The 24,486-nt window shown below is 41.9% G+C and overlaps 1 protein-coding gene across 3 annotated transcripts in view; it reads left to right on the forward strand.

Annotated features, from left to right (window-relative positions):
- The window catches only part of LOC135210986 (transmembrane protein 17B-like), a 708,558-nt gene that overhangs the window by 674,246 nt on the left and 9,826 nt on the right, over nt 1–24,486 (forward strand). The window contains exon 4 of one of the 3 annotated variants that reach the window (XM_064243985.1): nt 24,340–24,390. The exons of the other annotated variants lie outside the window; for them this stretch is intronic. Within the exon in view, the coding sequence (XP_064100055.1) occupies nt 24,340–24,390 (51 nt within the window). The remainder of the gene's footprint in view (nt 1–24,339; nt 24,391–24,486) is intronic. 3 annotated transcript variants of the gene reach the window in all.

Here is a 24,486-nt window from a genome sequence, read left to right on the forward strand (position 1 = left end):
GCCCAGTTCCGCCCCCACCAGAATGGGCAGCAGCGATAACATGGAAGACGTAAAACAGAGCGGCGGGAACAACGGTACGTAGAACTCCGGTGTATACATCCTGGTGCATGTGATGGTAGACCACACTTCGCCGGAATAAACAGGCCCGGAGACATACCAACAGAAGCTACATAATAAATTTTCTTAATACTAAGCTCTGAATGTCTCCGCCTACTCCGGAATTCATAATCTCGTTATCACAATAGCTAAAACCGGCGGGGTTGGCCTGATACGAGAAGAACAGGGAAAATAGGTAAAACCTAAGCCTGAGTCTGATCGCACCGGAGAAGAGTAGCAGTTCCAAGTCAATTAGAAACGCAGCTCTAAGCCTAGTTCCGCCCCCACTGGAGTGGTGAAGCAGCGATAACTAGAGAAGTACGGAAAACTGAGCGGTGGAACAGTTGTACGTAAACAGCATATAGCCTCCTGGCGTGTGTGATGGTAGACCACACCTCGCCAGAAAACACACAGGCCCGGAGACATACCAACAGAGATTACATAATCTACTAATCCCCCAATCTCCTCCGACTAATCCCCAGGACCGAGCTCTACGCTCTAGCTGTCGTTCATCGGTAGGATTACTTGGGCAGCGAGCTAACAAAGCAGCGCCGGAACGAGTCCGGGACGGGGGTTGGGGGGGAGTGCCTGGAGGAGAGTGGACGAGTCGTGATCGCCTGGCCACAGCAACCGATCAGTGAAAACCACTTCTCGAGAAGCCGTTAACTAGCCTACCACTAAAGGGGGCAGAAGACGGTAGGCCAACTGACACCCTAAAGGGGGCAATGGCTACACCCAACAAAGACAATTCAGAAAATAATTGATGAGGAATTACTGGAAGTACTGACGAAAAAAGGGGGGCGGGGGAGAAAACCGCACCCAGCAAAGATCCCAGCCCAACCCTCCGAAATCGGTACAGATCCAGTCAGGTAGGCTAGGATGGCTCCTATAAGGACGTCACGAAGAGGACGCCTAGAACCTAACTCAACCCTCCAAAATCGAATCTACCGATCTGGTCAGGTAAGACAGGCCTAGGCCTTACAAACATAACAAGAGAGAGACTCTTTAGTGCTGGACCACCCTCCAAGCAAACATATCTGCCTGGTCGGGGTGGCAGTATAAGGAGCCACTAAGGGTGGTGGGATATACACAGACCGCCTAGCCTACCCTCCAAAACCTAGCCTAGGTCTGGTCGGATAGGCCAGGGTAGGACATCGTGAAGAACTTCCAACCTCATTAAATAGTAATACAAGACTATAATCGAAAACTAAACTAGAAATATACATGCATGAGTACCGCGAATGAATGAGGAATCTTCACCTCTAAAAATAAACTGGCATACCGCTAGGCTAGCCTAGGATGCCAAAAACACAATACTCGCGCATAACGTTATGAAGCAAATCACCTTACGCACGAAAGGGAACCAACGCGCTCCTGAGGGACTGATGATAACAAAAAAGGCCCTATAATAGGCTAACAACGTAAGACAAACCGTAAAAAAACAAAGCCTCAGTATACGTCAGGAGTGAGAATGATGAAAAAGAACACGAAAACAGTAGCCTATACAGTGAAGAGCTAAACAGTGGATAAAATACACCTTGAGATAAAAACTGAAATAATCGCGCACGCCACCAACCATGCACCCAAAATGGCGGATCGTAAGAGTGTCATACCCGGCTCCCAAGAGTAAGAGACTTAAAATAAGGGCCAAAATTGGATGCATCGTTGCCCCAACGTGTTCAAAAAAGATAAATGGAATACTCAACTTAGATGAAGAAGCTTGTTGCTCGAGAGAAGACATGATGCTTCACAAAAAACACTTCCTGGGAACAGTGAAAACGGCGTGTGCAGACACGGTGAGTGCTATTACAGGAATGAGGGTTTCTGGCAGAGGTAGTAGTAGCGAGCGGAAGGCAGACGTTGTAACGGCACCTCTCTAGAGAGGGATTTTGAGAGAGGAGACTTCTAATTGGCAAAGTATCAGTGGTAGTGGCTTCCACTCACCCCTGTGCTATACCGACACCCTATGAGGGTGAGCGAGCTGGGGGTAGAAACTCCAGCATTCCATATGGCTTTTTTCTCTGGTATATTTAGCAGTTATTTATACCTAGAAATGAGTGCTATAGGAACATTTCACCGGCCGACACAGGTCGAACCCAGAAAATAGTAATATTAACCCTTAAACGCCGAAGCGGTAAAATAAAAATTGTCTCCCGTGTGCCGGAGGTGTTTCGGAGTGAGTGTGGAAGCGGAAAAAATATTTTTTTCAAAAAATCACAGCGCGCTTAGTTTTCAAGATTAAGAGTTCATTTTTGGCTCCTTTTTTTGTCATTGGCGATATATGATAGCACAAAAACGAAATTTCATATATAATTGTATTCAAATCGCGCTGTGCGCAAAACGGTTAAAGGTAACAAGTTACTTTTTTTTCGTTGTAATGTACACTAAATTGCGATCATTTTGGTATATAACACATTGTAAAACAATAAAAGCAACACAGAGAAAATATTATCACAAAATAATGCATGAATTCGTAACGCGCGGACGTAAACAAATATTTTTTCAAAAATTCACCATAAATCTAAATATTGTCCTAGAGACTTCCAATTTCTTTCAAAATGAAGACAAATGATTGAATATTACTATAGTGTAAGAGTATTAGCTTACAATTGCAGTTTTCGACCATATCTGACAAGTTAAAGTTGACCAAATGTCGAATTTTTTATATATATATATTTTTTTATATGCATTTATTTCAAAAATTAGAAAAGCTACAACCTTCAAATATTTTTCGTTTTATTCTACATGAAATTGCGCACATTTTCATATATAAAACTCTATGAAATGCCTAATATGAAATGGAGCAAATATTCCGAGAATGGGACGTACGCATTTCGGAGATTTGTGGCGGAGAATCCGCGCGCTAGGGAGGAAAGTTTTTTTTTTTTTGTTAACACCATAAATCTAAATATTGTGCTAGAGACTTCGAATTTGTTTCAAGATGAAGATAAATGACTGAATATTACTAGACTGTAAGAGTTTTAGCTTACAATTGCGTTTTTCGACTATTTCAGTAGAGTCAAAGTTGACCGAACGTGGTTTTTTTTCTATTTATCGTGATTTATATGCAACCTTCAATTATTTTTGGTTGTATTCTACATGGAATTGCGCACATTTTCATATATAAAACTTTATGTAATGGCTAATTTAAAATGGTGCAAACATTATCACAATCGCACGTATGATTTTTTCGGAAGAGTTACTGCGCGGACATAAAGAAAAATGTTATTGTTATGATACAATAAAGTTTGTTCATACTTACCTGGCAGATATATATATAGCTGTATTCTCCGACGTCCGACAGAATTTCAAAAAACTCCCGGCACACGCAGTGGGCGGCCAGGTGATTAGTACCCATTCCCGCCGCTGGGAGGCGGATATCCAGGAAATCATTCCCATTTTCTATTTCAGATTTTTGTTCATACCAACTGTCCCCTGAGGGGTGAGGTGGGTGGGTACTTTAATTATATATATCTGCCAGGTAAGTATGAACAAACTTTATTGTATCATAACAATAACATTTTGTTCATGAAACTCACCTGTCAGATATATATATAGCTGAATCCCACCATTGGAGGTGGGAAGGGACAGAATAGAAAGATTTAGGAAACACCTCAAGTGCAGATGATTGACATCTTGATTCCTTACCTGTTAGCATAGCTGACTTCTTGATTACTGTCACCGAAGTCTGCTTTTGACCATACTGTGAGGGCAACGAAGCTAAAAACCACCACCTGACCTAACCTATCGAAGTTAGTCCCATAACTTCTAGGCTAAAGAAAGGGAAAGCGCCTCAAGCAACCAACCCTTCAACCATAAACCAACACCAAAATTAAAAAGCACACCTACCCCTTTTCTATAGGATAGTATTTGTGCTGCTCCCTGCCCCCAACACCATTTCTGCGGATATGTATGGTCCAAGCGACTCGCAGTTCTCATATGCCGTCTTCACATCCCGCAGGTAATGTGAAGCAAACACAGAGTTGCTTCGCCAAAAAGTAGCGCTAATGATATCATTAAGTGCCATATTCTTTCGAAATGCCATTGAAGTCGCAACAGCTCTCACTTCATGGGCTTTTATCTTCCAAAGCTTCATATCACCATCCGAGCAGGACGCACGGGCCTCCCTGATGGTGCTCCGTAAAAAGAATGCCAGTGCATTCTTCGACATAGGAAAGTCGGGTCTCTTAACAGAACACCATAAGTTCTCAGAAGGACCCCGACAATCTTTGGTCTTTTGCATGTAAAATTTGAGAGCCCTGACAGGGCACAGGACTCTCTCTGGCTCTTGTCCGATGAACTCTGTTAACCCCTTGATTTCAAAGGTTTTTGGCCAGGGGTTAGATGGGTTCTCATTCTTCGCTAAGAAATTAGGATCCAAGGAGCACACTGCACTGTGTCCTCTGAAACCCACATCTTTACTAATTGCCTGAATTTCACTAACCCTCTTTGCCGTGGCAAGAGCAGTTAGAAAATCGCCTTTCTAGTAGTGTCTCTCAATGAGGCAGCATGCAGAGGTTCAAAGGGAGCCGACATCAAGAATCTTAGAACTACATCAAGGTTCCATGATGGAATCTTCGGTTGTAGTACTTTGGTTGTCTCAAACGATCTCAAAAGATCGTGAAGATCTTTATCATTTGTCAGATCTAATCCTCTGTGGCGGAAGACAGCTGACAGCATACTCTTGTATCCTTTTATTGTGGGCACTGCTAGTTTGTCCACGTTTCTCAAATGCAGGAGAAACTCAGCGATTTGGTTCACAGAGGTCGTGGAGGAGGAAATACCTTTCTTCCTACACCATCTCCTGAAGGACAGCCACTTCGACTGATAAACTGCTCGAGAGGAAGCTCTTCTCGCATTGGCAATAGCCTCTGCCACTGATCTTGAAAAACCTCTCGCTCTGGCCAACTTCTTGATAGTCTGAACGCAGTCAGACTCAGAGCGGAGAGGTTTCCGTGGTACCTCTCGAAGTGGGGCTGTTTGAGAAGATCGACTCTCTCTGGCAGGGTTCTCGGGAAGTCTACCAGAAGAGACATGACCTCCGTGAACCAATCGCTTGAGGGCCAAAAGGGGGCGATCAGAGTCATTCTCGCTCCTAGGCGACGCCGCAAACTTCCTTGTTACCTCTCCTAAGAGTTTGAAACGGGGGAAAGGCGTACACAATCCATTACCCCGTCCAGTCCCATAGGATGGCATCTACCGCTATGCTTCCGGGTCGAGAACTGGGGAGCAATAAATCGGAAGCCTCTTCGTTTTCGAGGTTGCGAAGAGGTCGACTAGCGGCCGTCCCCACAACTTCCATAGCTCTTGACAAACTTCTAGATGTAGGGTCCATTCTGTGGGAAGCATCTGATGTCGACGGCTTAAAAGATCCGCTCGAACATTTGAATTCCTGAAATGACCTTGTCAGGATCACTATGTTTCGAGCTTTCGCCCATAGAAGGATGTCTCTCACTATCACGAACAGTGATCGAGAGTGTGTCCCCCCCTGCTTTTTTATGTAAGCGAGAGCCGTAGTGTTGTCCGAGTTGATCTGGACAACTCGGCCCACCAATCGTTTCTTCGAAGAACTGAAGAGCCCAACCGAATAGCCTCCAATTCTTTTAAGTTTATGTGCCAGGACCTCTGTTCCCCTCTCCAGAGGCCTGACACTTCCTCCTTTCCTAGTGTTGCTCCCCAGCCCACCATGGAGGCGTCTGAGAACAACACTAGGTCGGGGCTCAAAAGCTTGAGGGACATCCCTTCCGAGAGTTTGGTCGGATCTTGCCACCACTTCAGATGATCCTTGACCGTTTTTGAGATAATCAAAGTCGAGTCTAGATTCTTGTCTTTCCAGTTTTCTGCCATAAAAAACTGGAGTGGCCTGAGGTGCAACCTCCCCAGGGAAACAAACTTCTCCAGCGAAGAAATGGTTCCCAGCAGACTCATCCATTCCTTCGCCGAGCATGTTTCTTTCCCTAAGAAGGCTAACACTTTCTCTAAGCATCTCTGCTGACGTTCCTTTGATGGAAAAGCTTGAAAAGCCGCTGAATCCATCTGAATCCCCAGATACACGATGGATGCGTGGGCGGGGATCAGATGGGACTTCTCGTAGTAATTTACTATAAGGCCCAGGGCCTTCGTCAGCTGTAATGTCGTCTGAAGGTCCTCCAGGCATCTTGACTTCGAAGGCGACTTGATTAGCCAGTCGTCCAGGTAGAGCGAGACTCTTATTTTCGATAGGTGAAGCCATTTCGCCACATTCTGCATGAGGAAAGTAAAAACCATCGGCGCCGTACTCAGACCGAAGCACAGAGCCCTGAACTGGAAGACCTGCCCTTTTAAGACGAACCTCAGGAACTTCCTTGATTGGGGATGGATCGGGACGTGGAAATAAGCGTCCAATCCCCTGGTCTCAAGGCCCCTACCCCCTGATCCACTCCTTGACAAGGTGGGGGGCTTAGGGATCCACTGCAGAGAGAGTATGCCCCTTTACACCTACTCTCTCTGCTGTGGATCCAACTGAACATTGGGACCTTTAAATCCTTTACTCCTCCTCCTTATAAATTTTCCCCTTTCCCTTCTTCTTCTTTCGTTGACGACCCTGGCATGGTTTTGGACTATTGAATTGACAGCTCTCTTAACTTGATGGAGGGTGGAGTTGGATGGCATGCCTCTCCACCCGTAAAACTAGAGTACCTGACGTGGTTGAGCGAGGGGAAATTTTTAAGTCAAGCCATGCCCACAGTGCTGGGTCCGATCTCATGGGACTGACGACCCTTAAGGCACTGTGGGTATGGCGTATATCCAGGTGAGGGACCCAGGGCAGTTACCAGTGTGTGTAACGGCATTGCCCCTCCCCGGTTGGGCCTCCCTTGGTTGAGAGGGCCTCATCCTGGATGAATTTATTTTAATACTATATATGGAGAAAAAAATTAACCTCACAACGACTTATGGCATGGCAATGGACTGTTCTCAGGATAACTCAAATAATGAAAAATCAGAGTGGTTATTAAGACATTATTACCATACAATAAACCCAAAGAAATAGATAGTCGCCAGGACCCCCAACCTTGATTCACTTTGATTCTCTCTTTGGGAAGTCAAACTGGTCAAGGTTTTTGAACTTAGAAGCTGACAAAGATATATTTTTATTAAAATTAGAAAATTACCTATTGAATCGGTGCCCATCGCAAGAGATGAACATAAGACAAATTAAAAAAAGGAATGGTTGGTTGAAACAACAACCAAAAAACCAATCGGAAAATTATCAATGCATAAAAAATATAGATAACATAAATATAAAGGTTACAAGGCATGATACAATGAACAGTGTGCAAGGCACAGTAGTAGTACCAAATCTTGAGGATGAAACATTAGATAAATTAATACTTTTTGATTCACTAAAGAAAAGGTACAATAATGTTGAGGACTGCAAAATATATGAGGTCCCAAGCAGGAAAGACAAAAGTCAAACTATCAAATAGCCAAGATAAAGTTCAGTGGCCAAATCTTACCCTTGAAAATTAAAATGCTGGGATTAAATAGGGAACTAAGACCTTATGTTCCTAAACATATGCAATGCAAGAACTGTTGCAAATATGGTCATACAGCAATTAAGTGCAGGAATATTTATAGATGTGCCTTTTGCAGCTCGCAGGACCATAAAACACGCTGGGACTGTGGCCAACCCAAATGCGTCAATTGTGGATTAGTTAAGAATCATGCCAGATCTAAATTGTGTGCGTTCTATATCTACAATACAGAACTTAAATTACTACAAGAACGAACTGGAATGACGATAAGAGAAGCAAAGTGAGAACTGAAAGTGAGAGGATTAAATGACCCAGCTAAGAAATTTAGGTATGCAGACACCTCAAAGTCAAGCAATACCAGAACTGAGACAAATGAATAATTAATAGAAAAATAACGAAAATACCACCACAAAAATACAAGATGAAAGAACTCTTCACAAAAAAATACAAGATGAAAAAGAACTCTTCAAAAACATACATAATATTACGACTGTGGAAAATCGATTTAGCTCTTTATTGGAAATTGAAATAGATTATGACATAGAGGAAAACAAAGAAGAATGAAAATCACAAGAATGTGAAAAAAACAGATAATACTACTCGAAAGAGGCAACTGGATAAGACCCCACTAATTCCACCAAACAAGTCTGTAAAAAGATAAATAACCACCAATCTCGCCGAAAGCTAAAGTTCAGAAACAAACACTAATATTCCACTGTCTCCCATAGTAACAATAGTACCTCTAGGAACCGAATCACAAAACTCAGATGAAATGGAAAACCAAAATACAGGTCACTACAGTGAAAACGAAGAAATTCACCCATCACCAATTATAGGCGCCACAGGAAAAAACAAGGAAAAACAAACAATGAGAAACATGAAGATACATGCGGCTGCAGTAAATGCTTTATAGCAATGTGCCACAAAATAAGACTATAACTAAAGACAGCCTAACCAACACCATAAGAAATTTCATGAGGAATAGGAGTAAGGAAAAAACAAACATCAAATCTCATGAAGAAGGTTGTATGTGTATTGAACACTTAGAATATTACAAAGAGAAACATCAGTGTTGTAGATAATATTCTAAAGAAAATCAAAATGGAAAAATCAAATCAAGATAGTACAAAAAAGTAACAGTTAACGAAAGTAAGATTCAAACTACAACAAAAAAGTGAATCAAGACCTACAAAAATACAATTAACTTATACAAAATTTTAAGAAAATAATCAGCTTTTAATAATCTAGGGTAATTGACCATTATATTACACCATTCAATCGTTATATAAGAATTCAATGGAATATAAATGGATTATTAACGAGAATGCACTTAGGGGAAGTCCAACGACTTATTAGCGAACATGAACAAGATTATATGTATACAACACATAGGAAAACGTGTTCCAAAAATAGGTAAATATCTACATTAGCTACAACATCACAGGAAAATGAAAATAATTTAGGGACAGCAATATATGTCCATAATAAAATTATATACGACAAATTAGATATAGATTACACTGAATTGCAAATTTCAGCAATAACAGTGAAAATAGAAAATAATGTGTTTGATCTAATTAACTTATACAATCAGCCTAATAAAAAAGTATGATTTAAACAAATTACAGAAAATAATAAAAGAGTTTAAGAATCCAATATTAATTGTAGGAGATTTCAATGCGCATAACTCAATATGGGACTATAACAACATTATCTCAGATAAAGATGGAGCAAAAATAGAAAACTTAATGAACGCTAATAATCTTGTTGTCTGAATGACAGCGAAGTAAATACATATTATTCCAGAACCCATGGAACATTTTTCCACAGTAGATGTCACCCTTTGTTTCACAAATATAGTTGACAGACTAGATTGGAATATATTTGATGACTCCTACTCAAGTGACCATTTTCCATAATAAAATATCCTTATTAAATAATGAACCAAAACCATATTCTCCACATTACAACATGCAAAAAGCAGATTGGGACATTTTTTACTTTCATACCGATAAAACAGGCCCTTATGATTAATTTGAGAATCCAATGAGACGAACGATTTCATTGTGTCCTTCATTAAAAAGGCAGCAGACAAAGCTATTCCTCATTCAAAACCCCATAATAAAAAACTTAAAGTCCCCTGGTGGTCAGATGATCTAACTGAATTAGTACGAGAAAAACACTCTCTAGCAAGAAGGTTAGATACTCTAACAGAAGATTCAATAAAGTTAATAAATCAAAACCATTCACAGAAGAAATATATTAAAAATGACAATTTTACTATTAGAAATAGATGTATTAAAACCTTTATATAATAAAATATCAGCCAAATTTAGAAAAGAAGTAATAAAAGGTAAAATAATATCTTGGAGGTCCTATGTGTCAGAAATAACAAGCGAAACATCCATTCAAAAAGTATGGGAAAAATTCAGAAAAATAAATGGAACAAACATTAGACCACCCAGACAAGCTATATTAGATAATGGAAATAAAATTTTAGATCCCCTTCGAAATAAGTAACATACTTGGGGCAAGTTTTGCCAAAATAAGTAGTGACGAAAATATAGACAAACATTTTAAAAAAGTAAAAAACAAAGCAGAGTCTATTATACTTAATTTTGAGACAAAGGAAGATATATATTATAATAAAAAGTTCAATATGAGTTAGAATATGCTCTCTTGAACAGTAATAAATCTGCCCCTGGAGGAGATGATGTTTGCTTTGAGATGATTTGCCACCTAGACACCTTTGGCAAAATCCTACTTATTCAAATTTACAATCATTTATGGCTCCAAAACTTGTTTCCAGACAAATGGCGAAATGCAATAATAATTCCTATACCCAAACCAGGAAAAGATGCTAGTAATGTGAATAATTATAGACCTATCTCATTAACAAGTTGTATATGCAAGTTATTGGAGAAAATGGTAAATGCACGACTTACGTGGCACATTCGTGAAAATAAAATTTTAAGTCCTACCGCATTTGGTTCACAAACGTAATAGGTCTACATTAGATTCTCTGTGTAGTTTGGAAGACCATATACGTAGAGGATTTGAAAGAAAACAAATTACAATAGCTGTCTTTTTTGACATTCAAAAGGCATACGACACTACATGGAGGTATGCAATATTAAAATCTTTACATAATAATAACATCCGCGGCCATCTTCCTAAATTTATTAAAAACTTTATGACTGACCGCACTTTTTCAGGTGAGAATAGATAATGTTTTTTTTCCAAAATATTTCCACTTGAAAATGGAGTACCACAAGGTAGCGTCCTTAGTGGTACTTTGTTCACATTGGCAATTAACAACATCAGTAACATGCTACCGGTTGGAATTAAGAGTAATTTGTATATGGATGATTTTGCAATACATTACACAGCATCACGCATAAAACATGCAGAAGAATTATTATTAAAACTATAATAAAAATAGATGAACGGGCCTCATCAGTAGGATTTAGATTTTCCATAGAAAAAAACCCAAGCGGTCCATTTTTTATAAAAGTAAAATTTGGAAAAAGGTGAAGAAGCAGAAATTAAAAATGAGAAAACCATAATATACCAATTAGCCAAACTGCAAAATTTTTAGGTTTATATTTGATGCACACCTCAACTGGAAAGCCCATATAACTTACATAAAATCGAAATGCAAAAGAGCATTAACCTATAACATTCTCTCTCACACAAATTGGGAGCAGATAAAAGCAACAGTGCTATCAATTATTGATTATGGAAGTGAATATATGGGTCAGCTTCAGAAGCAGCACTGAAAATATTAGACCCAATTCACAACGAAGGGCCTAATAATATGCACAGAACATTTAGATCCTCACCAGTCTCCTCTGTACAAGTTGAATGTGGCGAACTGCCACTATCCCTCCATAGAGAATTCATAACCTTGAAAAGTGCATTAAGAATCAAAGCAAGTGATTCACCAACTAAAGTCTATTTGAGTTAAGGGATGTCTTTATAAACAATCATTCACCACCTTTCCAACTTAGAGCTAATAGACTGTTCGAGTCATTAAATATAAATATACAAGTACTCCAATAGTAAAGTTACCACCCCATTGGACTATGATTAAAGTAAAGACTTGCACTCACTTGAAATATTTATCAAAAAGTTCCGTATATACCCCAGAACACCATAAGCAAAAAACCATAGAACACATAAGACAAAAAAGTTCACATTATGCAATATATACCGACGGGTCTAAATCGCAACATGGCGTAGGATATGCAGCTATATCGCAGAACAAAACATATAAATTTTCTTTACCCAATCATGCCTCAGTCTTCACAGCAGAGCTGTGTGCAATTAAAGTAGCTATCAAAATTATAAAGCAAACATCATTTAATAATTTTGTGATTTTTAGTGACTCGAGAAGCGCCATAGAAGCTCTTCAGAATTGCAATCCAAAAAATAATATTGTACAGCAAATTCAATTTGAACTCCACAAATTATATAAAATGGCAAAAATATTAAAAGAAATATGTTGGATCCCTGCTCATGTGGGGATGAGAGGAAATGAAAAGAAGCTGATAAAGCACTAAAGAAGCAGTCCAAATGATAAAAGCAAATGTAAACATCCCCACCAGTGATTATATAAGATATATAAAAACAATAATTGTAAATAAATGGCAAAACGTATGGGCTGAAGAGCCTGAAAGTAATAAATTAAAACAAATAAAACAGGATGTTAACAAATGGAGTTCAGCATATTAAAGAGAGAGACATGCTCAAGTAATCCTGACACGCCTCCGTATAGGCCACACTCGTCTGACACACGGGCACTTGATGAGCAACCCACGCGACCCTGCTCCAGAGTGTTCAGAGTGCAAGGAGTTGGTAACAGTCAGACATGTCTTGTGCGAGTGTCCAAAGTATGACCAGCAGAGACTGTCAACTTTTGGAAATAAAACAATAAAATAAAAAGGAAATTTGGACAGAATCTTTTACATTTTCAGTAGTTCCAATTTTGACTTTTCTGAGGAACTGCAATTTAATTGATAAAAATGATATTGTTATGATACAATAAAGTTTGTTCATACTTACCTGGCAGATATATATATAGCTGTATTTTCTGAAGTCCGACAGAATTTAAAAAACTTCCGACACACGCAGTGGTCGGCCAGGTGGTTAGTACCCATTCCCGCCGCTGGGAGGCGGGTATCAGGAACCATTCCCATTTTCTATTCATAATTTTTATTTCCACTGTCCCTGAGGGGAGGTGGGTGGGTACTTGATTATATATATCTGCCAGGTAAGTATGAACAAACTTTATTGTATCATAACAATATCATTTTGTTCATGAAACTTACCTGTCAGATATATATATAGCTGAATCCCACCGTTGGAGGTGGGAAGGGACAGAATAGAAGGATTTTGGGAAACAAATGCATGCAGATGATTTACATCTTGGTTCCACCTGTTAGCATAGCCGACTTCGTGATTACTGTCACCCAAGTCTGCTTCTGCTTTACTAGAGTTGCCAGCGAGGTAGAGACCTATAAAGCTGGTGCACTCCAGATGATCTGTCAACGGGGGCGTGACCACAATGTGACTAGACCATATTGACCATACCAGGAGGGCTAAGAAGTAAAATAAATATATATATATAAATATATATACACCACCTGACCAACCTAGCCAAAGTTAAGTGTGTGTTTAACTAAGGCTTAAGAGTTAAGAAGTCGCTGTTGTCGGCGACTCAACAACTAAATTAAGAGCTCTTCCTAACCATTTTCTACAGGATAGGATGAGTGGTACTTCTTGCCCCGAAGATTGTGTCTGCAGACACGTATGGCCCTAGCGAGCAGCAGATCTCATATGCCATCTTCACATCTCGCAGGGAGTGTGAAGTGAACACAGAGTTGCTTCGCTAAAACATGGTACTCAGGATGGATTTTGCTGAGTAGCCATGCTCTGTTGAAATGCTTCCGAGGCCGCGCCCTCACCTCGTGAGCATTCAGATAAAAGATTTCAAATCTTTGTGCAAACACAATGAAGGAGCATTTTTGAAAGAACTCTTAACAATTAAACACGTAAGCCAGGGTGTTCTTCGATATGGGCAAGTCTGGTCTTTTTTCGGAACACAGCAGATTGCCCGAATGACTTCGACTTTCTTGAGTTTTATGTAGATAAAACTTGAGAGACCTGACAGGGCACAGGACTCTCTCTGGCTCCTGCCCACTAACTTGTGCCATCCTTGCTTCCAAGCTCCTGGCCCAAGGACAAAACGGGGGTTTCCATTCTTAGGCCACAACGAAAGGCTTAGAGAGCACACCGCCTTGTGTTCTCTAAAGCCAAAACTTGTGACGATGGCTTAAAATCTCACTAACCCTCTTTGTCGTATCTAGGGTGGTTAGAAGAAGGCCTTCCTGATCACATGCAAGAAGTTAACAGGTAGGAGAGGTTCGAATGCTTTGACATCAAGAACTTTAGACTACGTCTAAGTTCCATATTGAAAGCTTCGATCTGACATGCACAGTCAGTCGTTTGTACTAAAGTCAGGTGACCGACCAGTTGACCAGTCAGACGAATCAAGGACAGCAAGGCTGTACCCTGAAGACCAAATAAGGCACTATTCGCTGAAGGATGAGTGTCTGGACTGCTGGGCGATTCAATCTAAGCAACCTTGGGGGGTGTATCAACGCAACCCAACGTCGTCAGCGAATCAACTCCTGACTCGAGCTTCTGGTGCCAGGAGAAAGGAGCAAGGAGCAAAAAGGCGATTCAGTCCCGAAGGAAGAATGCCTGACAGTCCAACCTGGTCTCATGTTACACGATCATCGGGGTGTATAAACGCAACCGACTTCGTCAACAAGAAACTCAGGGCTACTATATGTCGCCTGATCTCGCACGAGTGTCCTGACTCCGAGAAAACAGGTGAGACAAAAAGTAGATGGTGAGCGAGTTTCGAGATTCCACAGAACTCAAAGATCGTGAAGGGCTTTGTTGTGGACAGACGCAAATCTCCTGAGCCCAAAAGCCGTCAACAACATATTTGTTTGTATCTTTAATAGTTGTGACTGCCAGCTTATCCCATTCTTCAGACGGAAATGGAAGACGGTAATCTTATTCCTGTCAACATCTCGATAGTCTGAACGTTGTCAGACTCAGAGCGGAGAGGTTATAGGTACCTTTCGAGTTAGAGTAGACAGACTCTCTCGGAAAAGGTCCTAGGAAAGTGAACTAGGAAGGATGTGACCTCTGTGAATCCAGGATCCTGAAGGCCAACATGGGGCGATCAGCGTCATTGTCGCTCCCTGTGACGTCATAAATCCTCTTATTACATTTCCTAAGCGATTGAAAAAGGGGAAAAAAAAAAAAAAGAGAGACTAAACATCCATCCCCGTTTAATACCATAGGATGGCGTTTAATGGTACCGATCCCAGGATCGAGAAAAGGAGCAGAGAAGAAGCCTCTTCGTCCTCAACCTATCGAAGAGAAGAATGAAAGGGCGTCCCTAAGGTCTCCACAACCTCCTCACTTGCTTCTAAAGAAAGATTCCACTCGAAAGTCAAAAGTTGCTGCCGTCGATCGAGACGATTCGTACGGACTTTTGCAATCCTGTAACGAACCTCTAGAGGATCGTTACATTCTACGCCTGTTGTTATAATAGGCTTTTTCTCGTAAACTCGAGCAGGGACCGAGAGAAGATACTTCTTAAGATAGAGAGAGCTGTGGAATTTCAGAGTTGATGTGGACCACTGGTTCCAAAAACTCGTTTCGAGGACTGGAGGGACGACCGACTTGCATTTACTTCTTTCAGATTAAGATCCAGGACATCTGAAACCCTATCCAGATGTCCGGCATCTTCTTTCTATCATGACGCACTGAGAGATCTTCAGAATCATTCCTAGATCTTGAATAATATTTCAGTTTCCCGGTAGGAAAAAACTGTGGTCTGAATTGCAGTCTATTCGGGGAAACAAACTTCTTCAGTAAGGAAATGGTCCCCAGCAAGCTCATCCATTCCCTCCCCGAGTATGCTTACTTCCCTAATAAGGCTGCGCTTTGCCTAAGCAGGAGAGCATATAAAAGTGCAATGTTGCGGTAGACTCGTAGTTCTATACCGTGCGGTAACGAGCACCGAAAGGATAAAGAGATAACTCTGTTGAACATAGTAAGGCAAAACGAATGCAACGTTTATTCATTCACGTAAGAAATCCCCTCAATCTTAGGCTAAAGTCCGTGATTGTAGGACAGAGATACAGTTAGTCAGTCAATCCCGCAGGAGAGACGTAACCGCCAGCACAGAGATACGGTTAGTCAGTCAATCCCGTAGGAGAGAGAGACGTAACCTACCGCGCATGACAGCGCACGATCTGTTACTGGCCTCGGTTGGACACTGACAGTCAGCCTGAGTCAGGCACAGCAGCAGCCAGCAGCTTACGAACGTCGTCTCTTAACTTTATGTCTGGGTTGCCAGCTACCCTATTCTACGAAGAAATAGGTCCGTTATTTTTTGAGCAAAAAGACTCTCAAGCTGGTATATTTAAGCGAAACAGAAAACGCTAAATATATAGATGCGTTTGTGTCGTCAGAACACTACCATACTACGGTAAAAGATAAATCGGAAACTCCTGGAAGGCTGCAGGGAGTAACGATTAAATGTCCTTAAAATAAGACAATAGACTTCTCGGTTGCCATCCGAAGAGGTAACTACAGCAAGCGTGTATGACTTGAACCAACCAGTAGTAAAATAACGCAAGGCAAAATATTTTATTATATCATAATAAGGTTTGTTCATACTTACCTGGCAGACATATATATAGCTGAATTCGGAAATACAGCTACATACATATCTGACAGGCAAGTTTCATGAACTTAACTTATAGAATCGAAGCAGACAGCTCAAGCTTCTTATGTTATTGGACATAAGCGTTCATTGACGTAGTCTACAAGTCTATTTCTTGTACGAGTCTGCGAATGACGAATGAGAGCTCTTCCGAATCTTGTCAATAAGAGCTTATTCGTTTACGCAATATCAAGTTAAAGAGATGGTTGTCAATGAGAACTAACCCATTTACGGGACAAAGAGATATTTTGTCAATGAGGGGATACCCACTTACTTGACAAAACGATAGTATATTGTCAATGGGGGAAAGTCACTGAATTGACAAAACGTAATCCAGGAAGTCGAGCATTTTATTTTCCGATTCCGTCTCAAACGAGGAAGGGGGCAAGAATCCTGTTAAGAGACAGGGCTTACGGCAGGTAGAACGACGATGTTCAATTCGGCAGCGTAGTCCCGACTAGAAACTGACAAAATCTATCATCTGAAAAACCCTTTCAGATGGGCTAAAAAGCTTGCAAAATTATCCTGGGAAGAGGAAGAAACTCTCCAACCAGCTTCCTCTCCCGTATCACAACTAATGCCTGCTAAAGCTTAAAATTTATTGGCAGTATGGCAAAGGAAGTCCTGTCTTGCGCTTTCCTGAAGAGCGTCCTTTTGATGAATGCCTTTGCAAGAATCCTACTGAACGTCGCCGAGACGTCGAGCCTTTACATAACCCGTAACTGCCTTATCGCAAAGTCTTGACTGCGGTAGAGAAAACGAGATCTTCCCTTGAGCTTTCTTAACTCCATCCACCTTTGCGAAAAGCAATAAAATATTGACAGAGACCTCTTGAATTCACGAAACCTGAGGTCTTGCTGGGTTTCGAAGACGAAGTTGTCTGTTCACTTTAAGCTTCCTCCGAAGCACTGCTTACTTCACATTCTTGAGGCTCAAATCTTAAACAAGAGCTTGAAGAGTTCAACAGAAACGTTCAGCCAGGAGACAAACCTGGTGTGCGCTGGGCGCTGCGCTCGGCATCCATTTGCGAGGACGCTCGCGTCCTGCGCGCTCTCGGCGTCCTACTGGCGAGGACGCTCGGCGTCCACTGGCGCGCGCCTGGCGTCCATCCGAGCGTCCCGTTCAAGCCGAGCGTCAAAAGAAGCGTGCAGAAAAGCGTCACGCTCCTGACAGGCGTCAAAACAAGCGAGAGAAACTGCCTTCTTTTTCATATTTCTCGGTGGAAAGACGTACACGTGATCAGGCGACGTTCGCCTTCTTACTTCTCACTGAAACGCATAACGAGAGAGAGAGAGGGGACGTGAAGCATCCTCTTCTATAAAGCTTCTATTTAGAGGGCGCGAGTCCTACCGAAGGGACGCCAGATCGATGTGGGTTCCCCGTAACCCTCCTTCGGCTTTCGACATGCCCTCTCCCTGGTCCTGGGAGTCCGACAGAGGTCCAGGCCTAGAGGCGTTATGGGGCGGATCTGACGTTCCCTCCTGACGAGAGAGAGGATGTGAAGCGTCCTCTTCTCTAAAGCTTCTTAGAGGGCGCGAGTCCTTCCGAGAGCTCCAACCCTTGCGCGGGGAGGACGCCTCGGAGGACGAGAAGTAATCCTTCAGGATTCGTGCACGTGCACGAACTTTGGCAGTCTGGGGATTTTCATCAGAAACTGCCGAAGGCACGCCAGATCGGTGGGGGTTCCTCGTAACCCTCCTGCGGCTTTCGACATGCCCTCTCCCTGTGGTCCTGGGAGTCCGACAGAGGTCTAGACCTAGAGGCGTTATAAGGCCGATCTGACGCACCCTCCACGACACAAGGGGCACTGTCACTGCACTTAGCCACTTCACTATTACTCTCTAAAGCAAGCACTTTCGATTCTAAGTTACGAATCGAAAGAGTATAAGAGAAAGGGCAGTAACCTCTACAGACACTGTTTTAGGGCCCGAAGGCAACCTTACAGGGTTAGGAGTAACAATAACAGAAGTAGCACTCTTCACAACAATGAAGGAGAGCGATCACCTCTCGCAGACATATTCATAACCCGTAGGCCATACTATAGGGTTAGGCAAAATAAAGTCTACAGGAAGGTTAGCAGGTTCACTACCCTGACTGTTGTTTACTGATTAATTGCGTACATACGAATCATATTTTTTCCTTACGGAATTAGACATGTTTACTGATTAATTGCGTACATACGAATCATACGTCTTCCTTACGGAATAGACAAAGTCTCACACTCCTTACATGACAAATCTCAACAAAGAAGCAAGACCCATACCCCTCGTGCATACCAAGTGCGGATCTACCGAAGCTTTCGGTAGCCACACCCTATCTTTGCAGACAACCCACTCTGAAACTAGCCTAACTAGATTCAGATATCTTATGCAAAAATGAATCAAATTCAAATCAATTTAAGATAGCGTATGCCTAGCCACAAATCCAAGTAAATAAATCAAAAGACAATTAGGATACTTAGCGGCAATGAAGTTTCCAAAATCCTAAGACGGAGGTACTGAAAACAGGTGTTTTCAGCACCGGCGACAGAAAAATTATGAATAGAAAATGGGAATGGTTCCTGATAATAATCCCGCCTACCCAGCGGCGGGAATGGGTACTAACCACCTGGCCGACCACTGCGTGTGTCGGAAGTTTTTTAAATTCTGTCGGACTTCAGAAAATACAGCTATATATATATCTGACAGGTAAGTTTCATGAACAAATATAAGTTTTCTTAGTGAATTTTAAAACAAAATTTCAAAAATTTAAAACTTAATTCCGAATTTTAATATACCGTTTTGGTATGTATGTAAGGGAACATGAGTAAATGTATTTATTGTGTGTGTGTTCTAGTATGAAAGCGTTTGCCTTTGTGCAATTTTTTTTTATTTATCCTGAATGACCCATTTGGTCCCAGTTCTGGCCTAAGGGCTAGACCTGGCATTTTATCTAATCCTTCGGGCCAGCCCTAGGAGAGCTGAAAATCAGCTCAGTGGTCTGGTAAAACTACTTTTATAATAATAATAACAAGGCCCCTAGCACAGACTGAGAAGTTTCCATCCTGAATTTTTCTTTCTTTACAAAAATGTTCAGTCTGCTGACGTCTAGGACAGGTCTCCATCCCCCAGACTGCTTCGGAACCAGGAATAACCTGTTGTAGAAGCCTGGGGAATCCAGCATCAGGACTTCCTCTACGGCCTTCTTTTCCAACATTTGATCTAGAAGGTCGAGTAAGATCTGTTGCTTCTCTGACTGGTATGCGGGCGACAGGTCTATCGGCTTCGTGCTCAAAGGAGGCGCAGAGAGGAAAGGGATCTTGTATCCTCTCTCGATCACATCTAGGGTCCAGGTGTCCGCCCCTATCGTCCTCCATGCCTGAGCAAATAAGGTGAGTCTCGCACCTACAGGTGCCTGAAGGGCAGAAACGTCAATTTTTTCCCTTCTTGATAGAAGAGATCTTACCTCTGAAGGACCCCCTTCCTCTCGAAGAACCTCTAGAGGAAGGTGCTCCACGAAAGGGCTTAAATTTCTTCTTGGGTGCTGGAGCTGTTGAAGTAGAAGCCTGAGGAGTAGGTCGTCTGGAAGATTGAGTCAAGAGGTCCCTTGTTGCTTTTTCTTGCAAGTTTACCGACAGATCCTTAATCATGGACTGCGGAAATAGGTGCGTAGAGAAGGGGGCGAATAATAACTCCGCTTTCTGAGCGGGAGAAACTGCTTTCGCCGTAAAGCTACAATAGAGAGCTCTCTTTTTTAGCAGACCTGTAGCAAAATGAGATGCTAACTCATCAGAGCCATCCCTTACTGCTCTATCCATACAAGCTAATACACTCGAAAGCTCTTCCAGCGAAATCGAGTCTTGACTCCTCGATTGTACATCCAAAGCCCCGAGGCACCAATCTAAAAAAGTTTTAAACACCTCTAGCGTCTAAATAACCCCCTTGAGGTGATGATCAGTCTCCGTCATTGTCCAGGAAACCTTAGCCGATGACAAATAAGACCTCCTTGGAGCGTCCACCAATTGGCGAAATCTCCTTGAGAAGAAGACGGTGCTTTCAATCCTGCTTCTTCTCCTGTTTCGTACCAGATCCCAGCTCTCCCTTTCAGTCTAGATGGAGGAAGTGCAAACGAAGTCTTCCCTTTAACCTTCCTTGAATCCATCCAATCCTGGACTCTCTTAAACGCTCTCTTCGCAGAGAGCGAAGTGGCCATCTTAACGAAGCCAGGGGCCTTCCTGGCCTTCGATGAGGCAAATTGTGAAGGTGGAGAGCAAGGAATTGGCGCTTGAAAATTATCTGGGAATAATTTCTTAAGTAAATCCGTCAACGTCTTATAGTCTGACGACGCTGACGCATTTGGTTCGTCATCATCAGTAGGGCAGCGATCACTAGACGAATCCTTCTCTCGGTCATCAGCGCCCTTCAAAGATCGCGATGACTTCGACACTTTAACATGAGAAACATCCTGACATTTCGGACTCAACTGTTGATCGTCCTGGAAAGCGTCCCGATATGCAAGGCGCCGTGCGTTCTGAGAAGCGTCCTGCAGAGCGTCCTGATGCGTCCTGAAGAGCGTCAGCTCGAGCGTCTTGCTGAGCGTCATGATGTGTAGGACGCCGTGCGTCCTGAACAGCGTCAGCTCGAGCGTCTTGCTGAGGGTCATGATGTGTAGGACGCCGTGCGTCCTGAAACAGCGTCAGTTGGAGCGTCTTGGCGAGCGTTCCGCGCGTCTTGAAAAGCGTCTTCTCGAGCGTCCTGGTAAGCGCTTCGTTGCTTAAGACGCCGAGCGTGATCAACAACATGCAAAGCTTGAACTTCCGATATTGATCCTTGAGCGTTCTCGGCCTTTGACAAAGACGCCGGCCGCTTGTGCGACAACTCACGTCTCTGTCAAATTCGTCTCTCCTAGACGCCCTTTCATGAGGAACGTAATCACGTTCTCTAATGCGTCGGCTACTAGGAGGAGACTCAAAGGCCGAAAAACGCGGAGAGGAGGCCGCCGGGGACTGCCTAGTTCTCTTAACAGGCAGCCACCTATCCTTCCTTCGATGACTAGTTTCTGCCTCCTTTCTCTCAAAAAAGGAGGCTAACTGTCTCTGCATTTCCCAAAGCATTTTCCTTGAAGGGGAAAGTTCTCGATCAGGAGAAGGACTCATCCTGTGCGAGGAAGATGGGCGAGGGGATGCCCTTTCCTTCAACTCAGGAACATGCTTAGAGCGACTTGGACGCTCGAAAGAGTCCTCCCCTGATGAAGTCTTGTTCCTTTTCTGTGGCGGAAAAGCTTCAAAATCTTCAGGTGACGAATCTACGTAATGATCAGAAGGACGTGAAGCGTCCTCTTCTCTGAAACCTCTCTTAAGAGGGCGACGGCCGCTTGTGCGACACCTTGCGCCCCTGCCGCTCTCCCCCTGAGAGGTCTTCCGAGCGTCCCAACCTCGGCGAGGAGAGGAAGTCTCGGAAGAAGAGAAGCACTCTTTAAGTATTCGTGCCCGTGCACGAACACCGGCAGCCTGAGATTCGTCCTCAGTTTCTGCCGAGGGAGACGTCAGACCGGTCATTAGATCCCGTAACCCTCCTTCGGCTTTCGGCTTGCCCTCTCCCTAAGGCCTGGGAGTCCGGCAGGGGCCTAGGCCTAGAGGCATTATGGGACCGATCTGACCCCCCTTCCACTACACTAGATGCACTAACACTTTTATCACAATTCACATTTGACTGTAGAGCAATCACTTTAGATTCCAAGGCGCGAATCGACTCCATGATCGTAAATAATACGCTTCCTTCTGCAGACACTTCCTGATTGTTCGGAGGCAATACAACAGGATCAGGTTGAATTACATCTACAGGAGGATTTAATGGAGATACAATTCTACCTTGACTTCTACTCACAGAAGCACTCCTAGAGGAAGACCTCCTGATTCTATCACGCTCAAGCTTTTTCACGTAAGAATCATATGCCTTCCATTCAATTTCAGTCAATTGCTCACACTCGATGCATCTATCATTCAACATACATACATGACTACGACATTTCGAGCACACTGAATGAGGGTCTACCGAAGCTTTCGGCAACCTCACCTTACATTCATGCACCTTACACACCCTGAAGCTAGCAGAGCTAGATCCAGACATCGTAATCAAAGAAAATTCAAAGCCAAATCCAAATCAAATCCACTATCACGTATGCCAAGCCAACAAGCCAAATCAAAACCAAAAGTCAATCAGAATACTCAAGTTAGCACAAGAAGTTTCAAAATCCTAGGCGGAGGTCTGTAAACAGTTGTTTACCGACCGGCGACAGAGAAAAATCTGAATAGAAAATGGGAATGATTCCTGATATCCGCCTCCCAGCGGCGGGAATGGGTACTAATCACCTGGCCGCCCACTGCGTGTGCCGGGAGTTTTGAAATTCTGTCGGACGTCGGAGAATACAGCTATATATATATCTGACAGGTGAGTTTCATGAACAAATGTTATTTTTTTCATAAATTCACCATAAATCGAAATATTGTGCTAGAGACTTCCAATTTGTTGTAAAATGAAGGTAAATGATTGAATATTACTAGAATATAAGCGTTTTAGCTTACAATTGCGTTTTTCGACCATTTCGGTAGAGTCAAAGTTGACCGAAGGTTGAAAATTTGTCACTTATCATTTTTTATATGAAAATATTTCAAAATTGATAAAAGCTACAACCATGGGTTGTTTTTAGTTGTATTGTGCATGAAATTGCGCACATTTCCATATATAAAACTTTATGTAACGGCTAATTTTAAAATGGTGCAAACATTACCACAATCGCATGTATGATTGTTTTCGGAAGAGTTACCGCGCGGACATAAGGAAAAAGTTTTTTCATAAATTCACCATAAATCGAAATATTGTGCTAGAGACTTCCAATTAGTTGCAAAATTAAGGTAAATGATTGAATATTACTAAAATATAAGAGTTTTAGCTTACAATTGCGTTTTTCGACCATTTCGGTAGAATCAAAGTTGACCGAAGGTTGAAATTTTGGCACTTATCGTTATTTACATGAAAATATCTCAAAACTGATAAAAGCTAAAATCATGAGTATTTTTTTGTTGCATTCTACATAAAAATGCGCACATTTTCATATATAATACTCCATGTAACGGCTAATTTAAAATGGTACAAAAATTATGTCAAAGTGACGAAATAATTTCCGAGATGTGTCACAGATACCTTTTAGTGCGGCAAGAAAGAAATTCGCGCTTGCGCGCCTGCGTAACGATTGTAAACAAAACAACACCTTGATCCGTGAACTCCCAGCATCCCCCAAGGCGCGTGATTCAAGAGTTTTCTGCTGGTAGGCCTAAAAGTATTTTTCCACGAATTTTTAAAAAAAACTTTTGTATGTCGACGTAAAATACGTCCAGTCGGCACCCGAGAGACAAAAAATGTCGACGTAAAATACGTCCAGTCGGCGTTTAAGTGTTAAAAGGATTAATACTTCAGTACTATGAGAAAAAATGGCTTATGTATACAGTAAAGGGGTAACTTGATTAATTGGCTAATATTCTGTAAGAGATTTATTTACTTTGTATTAAACATTTATAGATATTTTGCTGTTTACATTAATATTTTAAAATGAGTAAATCATTGTTATAATCACTTCAGGGGGCGTATATACTTAAGAGTAACGGTTGTAAAAGGGTACTAATGTAAGAAAGAGTAACAGCTGTAAGAGGGTACTAATCTAAGATGTCTTAGGATGTTTTGGGATGATAGTTTGGGGTGTATTTTTGTTTGAAATGACATTAAATTGTTTTAGGACAATAATTAAGGTATATATTTCTTTAAATTATCAAATTAAGGAGTGAAATATTAAAATAATACAGTTATAAGCATTTTAGTTTATAGGGTATTGGGTATTTGGCAGTTATAAGGATTTTTACAGGGGACTTTTGCATTTCTGCAGCAGGTTCTGGAACCTAATATACTGCGTAAAAGTGGAGGAGCACTGTACTTGGTAAGCATATATGAAACTTAATTTGTCCACTTTCAGCATATTCACATTTTAATGTCACAACTAGTAGTTTGTTATAATATAAAATTTTCCTAGGGT

Source organism: Macrobrachium nipponense, chromosome 4 (assembly GCF_015104395.2).
Source record: "Macrobrachium nipponense isolate FS-2020 chromosome 4, ASM1510439v2, whole genome shotgun sequence".
In the NCBI taxonomy this organism is placed as follows: Eukaryota; Metazoa; Arthropoda; class Malacostraca; order Decapoda; family Palaemonidae; genus Macrobrachium; species Macrobrachium nipponense.